This window comes from Pteropus alecto, unplaced genomic scaffold, assembly GCF_000325575.1.
Source record: "Pteropus alecto unplaced genomic scaffold, ASM32557v1 scaffold109, whole genome shotgun sequence".
Classification (NCBI taxonomy): domain Eukaryota; kingdom Metazoa; phylum Chordata; class Mammalia; order Chiroptera; family Pteropodidae; genus Pteropus; species Pteropus alecto.
Window position 1 is genome coordinate 10474919 of NW_006494608.1, and position 9281 is coordinate 10484199.

The 9281-nt window shown below is 34.9% G+C and overlaps 1 protein-coding gene across 1 annotated transcript in view; it reads left to right on the plus strand.

Moving 5' to 3' along the window:
• FBXL13 (F-box and leucine rich repeat protein 13) overlaps positions 1 to 9281 on the plus strand; it is a 257446-nt gene that overhangs the window by 172444 nt on the left and 75721 nt on the right. The window contains 2 exon segments of the mRNA XM_025041933.1: positions 4721 to 4840; positions 5598 to 5724. Of these exon segments, the coding sequence (XP_024897701.1) occupies positions 4721 to 4840; positions 5598 to 5724 (247 nt within the window).

Below are 9281 nucleotides of genomic sequence, written 5' to 3' on the forward strand. Positions count from 1 at the left end.
TGACCACCACCCAACACTGGGTTTAGAGATACTTTGAGAGTCCAAGCCACAAATCAAGGTCGGCTGTCACTAGTGCCAGACTTAGGGTTGCTCAGCAAAAGGTATGGGGCATGCCAAGGCCAGATGCTGCTTGTTTGGGGTTTCTGAATCTTTGAGAGCTTTTAGGAAAGTACGCAGCATAGCCAAGACAGGCTGTTTGTATGGAAAAGCCACTAGAAGTGGCTTGCATGGGCCCACAAGTTGGGTGTAGGATCTCAGGGAATCACTAGGGCAGGATGAGCAGTCTTAGCCATGTTGATGGAGACTCAGATATGGCATCCACCTGTGCAGGCTGGGTGAGTAGAGGATTTAACAAAGGAATAATGACTTCTGACAGCAGTTCTGTCTGAGAGAAAGCTGCCTCTTTAGCCCTCGCCCTGAACCCAGACAATTTAGTTCCTTCCCATATGCCCCTCGTTCTTTTCAAGCTGCTGCCCCAACTCTGGAGCTCAGAGCGAGTGAGTCTGTCAGTGAGTAATTTTGTATGCAGTCCCTTTAAGAGGATAATTTAGGACTTCATCTGCTATCTGTCTCACTCAGCCACAATCTCTGCTGGTTTTTACAGCTAAAGGTTGTGAGGAATCTCTTCCCAGTACTCGAAACCTGGGCTAGGGAGCCAGGTGTTTGGGGTTGGGACCCTTGCTCCTCGGGACCTCTGCAGCTGAGATATTTCTTCTGATTTTTAACTGCTACATATGGGTGTGGGGCCAGCATGTCCAATCTCTTCACCTTTCCTACCAATCTCCAGGTGGCTTCTTCTGTGTATCTTTAGTTAAAGATATTTTGGCAGTTCTCAATGATGGTCGTTCTGTGGTTTAGTTGTAATTTTGAGGTGGTCATTAGAGGAGGTAAGCACAGCATTTACGTACTCTTCCATCTTGACTGGAACTGAAACTATATATAGTTTTATAATATTTATCTGATTTTCTCTTTATCTAAGAATTATTTATTAAAAATGAATTCCAATTTTAAGTAGTTTCTTTCTAGTTATCATTTTGTTATTAATTTTTAGTTTTATGTCATCATGGCACAAAATTATGGCCCATGCAATTTCTGTCTTTTGGAATTGAGATCTTTTTATTTAGGCATAAAGGTGGTAGGAACGATGATTGTTGTGTAGTTTAGCATGTTAATATATTTTTTAAATTTTATTTTATTATTAGTTTCAAGTATATAGTTTGTTGGCTAGAGATTTATATAGTTTATAAAACGATCTCCCTGACTCTCCTCTGGCTCTCCACCTAGCCATTACATTAATGCTAACTGCATTCCCTATGCCATGCTCCTCATCCCCGTGACCATTTATCAACAATTAATTTGTACTTCTTTAATCCTTCACCCCATTCTCCCAGCCCCCCAGTTCTCCTCCTAGATTGTCCTCTTTATTTGTGAGTCTATTTTTGACTAGTTAATTCTTTTTGTTCCTTAGATTCTACATATAAATGAAATGATATGGTATTTATCTTTATGTGACTTATTTCACTTAGCATGTTAATGTTTTTAAATATTCCATGGAACTTAATTATACATTAATTACATTATTCAAATTTTTATGTCCCTTTTTTTTGTTTGTCAAAAGCTGAGTCTACACCAAATTGTGTCTTAATTATGTTCTTTTCGAATTTCTAATTACTTTTGCTTTATTTTATATTTATGCTATATTATATGTTGCATAAAATTCATGGCTAAAATTATCAAAAGTTACTTTTGGTTATACATCTATAATTGAAAAGGTATTATGTAATTTAAAAGATTCACAATTCATGCTGTATATTTTTATAATTTATATAAAGCAATTCTAATATTTATATTACTATGCTTAGCACAGATAAGCTAAACTTTGTGAAATACTTAAATAAGAAAGTTAAGAAACTTATGTGAAATAGTAAGGAATTTTATATCTTTAATAAAAATATAGGCAATAAATTGAAGTTTTTTAAGGCAATGCTTTTTTTACACAAAGGCTTAAATTCCTCTATCTTACTATACTCTTTACATTTTATCAATGCTATAAAAAATGGATAAAGTCATTTGAGTCCTCATGACACTACATCATTCTATTATCTAAATGATTACTACACAGATCAAACAATCATTAATTCTGTGAAAATATATGGGGATGAGATAATTGATTTTAAGAAAACAATCATCCACACTACTCAATGGCAAATATCTGAGTTTTATTAAAACTCAATACCAAAGAAAATTCCGCTCATTAATCCTATCTTTATGTTTTTTAATACACCGTGAAAAAAACAACTTTGGAAATACTGATCATTATAATAATGAATATGGATGTTTGGATATTAATAAATATCAGATTTCTCATTTAAAAAGATAAAGGAGAGAAATATGTATGTCGGAGAGGGTAAAAACCTATCTGTCGGAGGGGGTAAAAACCCATCTGACTAGTAATCAAAATAAAATAAACAAATTCAAACTCAAGGTAGTGTGTATGCCTTACACAGAACATTCCAGAAAAAATAAATAAATAAAATAATCAAAAATTAGACTGACCTTGGATTTCTTCTCTGTAACAGAAAATATATTTATATTTGATATTTACATTATTTTAGTTTATATTTTTATATTATAAATATGTTTGATATTTCTATTACAGAGGAAATCTACACACAGATACACACATATATTTTTATATCGCTACATTATTACACCATTTTACTGTACATAGAGTAAAAGAGGGAAAGAATATGATCTCAAGATTCTATACCCAATTATATTATCTTCATTGTGGGTGGTACCTGTAATCAATATAAAATTACTGTTGGTCTTGTTTAATACTTTTCCTATCATAGTATTTTGACTCAATGTAAAATTGCCACACCTGTATTCATTTTACTTACATTTGCCTAATACACCTTCATAATTTCTTTTGTTTTTATTGTCATTTTAATTTAAATGTGTTTCTTATAGATTACTTGTAATTTTGACTCTATTTGTTAAACCAATATAGTTGGCCTTCTTTTGCTTATTCTATGTATTCTATTATTTGTACTTATTTTTTACCTTTTTGTTTTTATTTATTTTCCCTTTTTTAATGTATGGATAATGCTTTGCTGTTTTAAAAGCTTTTATATATCTCTGATTATTACTTTATTTTTATTTACTTTTGTATCTTTGTCAAGAATCCTCTTTACTTAAGAATGGAACCCTGATTCTCTATCTTTTAATTTCATATATTTCTAGTTCTTTTTTCTCATTATTTTTGCATTCTAAAACAATTTTTCAAATACGCTTTTTATTTACTAATTTAATTTTTAAAAGGGTCAATTTTGGTTTTGATGCTTTAAATTAGGTTATTATTCTTATCACTGAATTTTTAGTTTCTTTTCCATCTGTTCTTATCTCAGGTGGCCATCTTTTCATCTCAGAATGCATCCTAGACTATATTTTTGTTTCAGCCAGGTTGCTTCTTATTAATTCTTACTCCTCTTTCACACTGTCCAACATGTTCTAATATTTTTGCATTTTCTTTTTAAAATCATTTTCAGAGGTATGCTTTCTCAAGTCTTACAAATCCCATCCTGTATTTTATTTTCTTGTTAGTGAAAATATCTTTCAATGAATACTCCTGCCCTGGTGTTTGCCAATAGATGAATCGATCAGTTGGTGTTTGGACTCCCTTCCTCCTTGTGCCCCTCCCACTCCCTTGCCCCTGCAAGGCCCTTAATTGCTTTCTCAGGTGTTGGCACAGTTCTTCTCTCATTAGAGATGGAAAGTGAGTTGATGGGCACAGCAAGCATCCATACACTATGGCCCACTTCTTCCTGTATGTATTGCTCAGTTATTTACAAATCTGATCAAGTAGAGGGTATAAAAGATGTCAGCAATCAGCACTTACTATGCCCAAGGCTCTTCCCATTTGTATACCCACCTGTAGGGCTGTTGTATGTGAAAACTGCCTCTCTTAGGATGCAATGTGCAACCTCCAGTCCTGCTTTATTTTCTGAAATGCTTTTTTTGAAAGACAGAATTCGTGGTCTCCGGATGGAATTAGAAATAAAGGTTCCAATATCAGACAAGGAACTGATGGAGCAAACAGACCTCTAACCATTTATAAAGCAGGACCTACCTACACTGTTGGGGGATGGCACTGATACGCAGGTGTCTCTGATTAGAGAGAGAGTGTAGGAAGACTGAGGTTAAGGTTTTCTCTGCTTCAAAAGGAAAGGATCCATCCAGGTCACTTATTGGGTTTCCAGTCCAAGTAAATTAACCTTGTATTTAGTGCAAATTCCTCCAAGATTCTGGCAGTAGTTTGACTGTTAGTCTTGGTTCTTCCTCTCCTAAGTTTTGGTCTTTTTCTTTTGCAGGAGATTATATTAGGGATTGCTTAACTTGATCACTTATTAGCTCAAGAGAAAGAGACCTTAAGGATCATTTATCTTCTTAAAAATTATAATAATTATGCCACCTAATTAAATGAACAAATGAACAGGAGTAGCATTTTTAATACTTCTCCCATTACTATCGTTTATATTTTAAAAAATTAAACTAAAAGCCACATAATCAAATTTGGTTTCAAAATGTTTTAAAAATACTAATATAAAGGTATCTTGCTATTTTGGAATATATTGGGTATAGTAACTATTATTTAAATATTATTCTATATACTTACATATCAAATCTTATATAAAACTTTTTTTACTCTTTCCTACAGAATTGGTGATATAGGACTAAAGCAATTTCTTGATGGTCCCGTGAGCATAAGGATAAGAGAGCTAAATTTAAGTAACTGTATCAACCTGGGTGATGCTTCTATTGTGAAACTATCAGAGCGGTATGATAAAACCATAATATTTTACATCACATCATTAGTAATTGTATATCTGCTAACAGGAGAGATAAGAGATAGACCTTCAAAGCCATTTGGAAAATATCAGGAATGACCAGAAGCTGGTCCAATACTCGGTGGAGCCAAATAAAAGACATTGAAGTCATAGATTAAACTAATCTTTTGATTATATATGAGATGTTTCTTATTAATTTCACCTTAGAGAAAGTTTGGAATGGAGTCATTCATGAAGTTGTGAATATCTAGGCAGGAGTGATTTCTCTGTACTTTTCAAGGATATTATCTCTATGGAAACTTTTACTCCAGCATTTCTCAAGGAATGTTCTAGCTGGTGGGTTTATTCGTAATTCTCCTTACTTGTCAGAGGTCTTGTGTACACTAAGGGTCAAGCCCAATTCCTATAGCAAACTTGTAGGGGGTAAGTGTAAAACCTAACTTTGCACTTTTAGGGTCATTCATTGTGGTACTTACATGATAACTCTTTGTATGCATTTGATATATTTTTTCTTATTAGAAATTGCAATATGAAACAATCACAGAAAGAATGTTTTATGTAATAACCAACCTCCATCCAACTTTGTAATGACAAATTATTTTCTACTTTTAAGCTTACTTTCATGTTGAGAAAAGGAAAATCCTTGCTTTAATACCATTTGCTTTCTCAGATAGTTTTTATGTGAAGAAATTGATACTGGCAGTGTGATTAAAAGCTAAAATTAATTTTTCATGCTGTTTCTTTCAGCTGCCCTAATTTAAACTACTTGAGTTTACGAAATTGTGAACATTTGACTGACCTAGGAATTGAATATATTGTAAACATCCCTAACTTGGTATCAGTAGATCTCTCTGGAACAGACATCTCTAATGAGGTAAAAAAAAAAATGTTTAAAACAGTTCAATAACTTTTATTGTTTCCTGTAATATAAACATGTTCTATTTTGTAAACAATGGGGAGATCAAGAATTATTTTTATTAAACTATTAGACCTAAAATGTAAGTTTAAAAATATCGTTTCTGGAATAGTGATAGATGAGGTTATTTGTAAATTAATGGTCTTTTTTTCTCTTTTAAAAAATGGCAAACTACAGTATTACAAGTAAAGTCCTGACAGATTAGAGTGTTACATGATAGATCTGAAGATTTTTCATAATTGAAATTTGGTCAATATGGAAATAACATATTTTAGATGGCTCAAGTATATTTTTCTTGTGGATTACATGTTCTTCTATAAGACTGAGTGCCTTGAGATCCAAATCTTTAGTTCAAAACTGAAGTCTGGAAATGGCCTCATCAAATCTACAAAAGGATACATTTTAAGGAACTAATGAGTTTCTGAAAGCTGCCTTGCTACTCATTAATGTTGAAACTCAGGTCACATCCATCCTATCACTCCAGCACTACTCCATTTACTCATCAAAAGGAAGGTAAATCTGGAAAGATTTGCCATGTTTCTGAAAGATTTTAATGGGCTGTTGTCCCAGCATCAAGCCCCCTTCAATTCTTCAGGCTCTTTTGTCTTATATGCCTTGTTCTGGGCTCTTCTGGGTCATGCTGGGAGATGAGAACTGTGTGAGGATGATTTAAATCCATAGCCCTAGACATCTTTAGCAAACATTTTCCTGCTCTCAATTTGGGTTTATTTGCCATGAGACTCCTGCGTCACCTTTCTCGCACTCTGCTACAAAGTAGCTGACTCATGTCAGCTAGATTCCAGTTGGGTTTGGTGCTTTTAAGGCATTTGTAAACAGACGGAGGGGTCAGAAGGAGGAAGAGACCAGGGTTTTCTTCTACCTCTCTTTGTATCATAATCAGCAGCTGCATTTCCTTTGTAATGTAGTTCCTCTTCTCAGGCCTGCCGCGGTTCCAGCTTCCCAGGATGACCTTGGCCCCTGGGCTCCAATAACACCATCTTTCCCTCTAGTCCTTCCAACAAAGGATTAGTAGCAGCTTCCTGCTAGTGCTAATCTCTAGACTGTGTCGTGACTCCTTTGGCCTCTCAGTTTCTTTACCATCTCCGTAGTCAATTCCTTGTCAAAATGAAATTTCCTCAGTTTTAAATAGAGTTATTTCTGTTTTCCTCATTAGAGCTAATACAATATGAGCACAGAAAAACTCTGATACCTTGTTGCTTCTCACAACCCTACAAGAGAAAGGTGAAATTGGTTCTCATTTACTTAGATCTCCAAACCTGTCAGGAGATTCCAACTTTCTCTCCAGCTGAATAGAGTCCAGGGAGATCCAAAACAGGGTCCCTGTATGGGGGATCATCCAGCATATCATTCTTTTGCTTCCCTGATTCTCTCTTCTCCTCTACATTTCTTTCCTCTCCTCCTTTCGTCTCCTCCCTTCTCTTTACCTTTCCCCTCCTCTTTTCTTTAGGCGTAGATTCTTATCTAATCTGGGAGTGGAAATGTTTCAACGAATTACATGGTTTTTAAAAATGTTATGCCCCAAGTCTTTCAAAGTTTAGGATTTGAAGCTTAAAAGCCATAAAAGCTTAGAGAAAGGGTTTTTTTTTTTTCCTTCCGTGTTCTGTAAAAACTCTTCCCTGACACATACAAGTAGAATGCCCAGCTGTTGTCTGAAGAGTCACAGGGTAACAAAAAGTAGAGGATTAAAGCACATTATAAAACACATCAAAATGTAATTCTACCACAGCACTGATCACAAGCCTGCAGTGTCTGGTGAACATTTGTTGAATGAAGGGAATGAGGCTTAAATGCTCTATCTTAGTTTTTAGCTTTGGAGGAAAACTCAGTTTTTATTTTTAAAGACCATATATTGAAATTTTACATACGGAGGACAAATTAAAAACATAGAAACATACCTTCAAGTATCATTCATTGTTTTCATTTTTTTTTTTTTGTAAAGAATATTCACAATCTGAGAGCTGTATATGGACATGTAGGGGAAGAGTACTAGTTGTTTCCTCCTGGAAGATTGAAAAATAAGTCTTTTGAATATTGTTGTTTTCTTCCTCCAAATCAGTTAAACTCTGATCCGAAAGACAAGTGATTGACAATACAGTACTATAACAGCTGTGGAAGCTAACCTCAAACAGTCAAATTAAAATGAGTCACCCAGATGTCAACTTGGGCAGCTAAACACCACGCCTAAATTGTAGGTCTGATGAAGTGCAATTTGACTACAGACTTAGCATTCAGGATTTAAACTCTGGAATGTTACAAATATTCACTGTAGATGGAATGTGACTAGTTGTGCCTTTGAAAAAAAAGTTTCCTATGTTTTCTTATAATTATGTTCACTTTCAATTATTTTCAATAGTAAGTTTTCAGTCCCAATCACACTACTCATTTAGTTAGCAAATATTTATTTTGACTACCTGAGCTTGTGGATGCTGGGGATGCTGGAGTGAACAAAACAAACATGGCCCCTCTTCTTAGCACTTACATTCTAGTGGAAGACAGTAATGGGACAAGTGCTTACAAAGTGTGATGAATGTGGGACACAAAGAGAAGAGAAACTTAACCTAGCTCAGAGAGTCAGGGAAGACCTGACCTTTTCCAACAGAAGGAAAATAGGTATGGGAAGAACCAAATAAATAGCCTGAACAAAGATACAGAGGTTTAGAACTATGGTGGCATCAAGGAAATCTGCACATTCGGAGATGGCTTGAACATGAGGAGAGTGGTGAGAGATGATGTTTGAGAGGTAGGCAGGGGCCAGGTCGTGAGGGGCCCAAAAGCCACACTGAGGAATTTATTCTCTGCCCTTTTGGCAATGAAAGGACATTCAGTACTATTAATTAGATAGACATGGTCACGTCAGCATTTTAAAAAGATCACTCTGTCTGCTAAATAGACATGGTAATAATAGATGAATCAGTGACTGGCTGTGAAACAGAAATCCAAGTGAAAAGTTATAAGGGTCTGCATTAGGGCTAGAGCCAGGGAAATGGCAAGAGCAGTTAGCAGATTTGAGAGACATTTAAGAGGAAGAATCAATAGGAGATAGAGATAGGCTGATTATTGGGGTAAAGACAAGAGGGAGGGAATCAGGAATGATGTCAGATTTTTGGCTTAAGCCTCTGTGTCTCTTACTAATCCATGTCCTTAAACATCTGTGTCTCTTACTAATCCATGTCCTTTCCACAGCAGGAGGAGCAGGGAAATCAGCAAAATTCACTCCTCAGAGATATAAGAACTTTTTAGGTTTGCAGATTGTGAAGGGGCATTGCATTCTGAAAATCATGGAAACTCATGAGGCAATTACTTAGCAAAGGCAGAAAACAGATATTTAGAAATCTAGAAATATGTTGAATTGAGAGAGCTAATTTAAATGGGGGAAGCAAAGAGGAGAACACAGTTATTTCAACCTCTGTATACTTCTTATAGTAATTTTATTGTCCTCAGAAATTCCTTTCTAGAAAATAATGTATTGTATCATCCATGTTTTATATGTTATC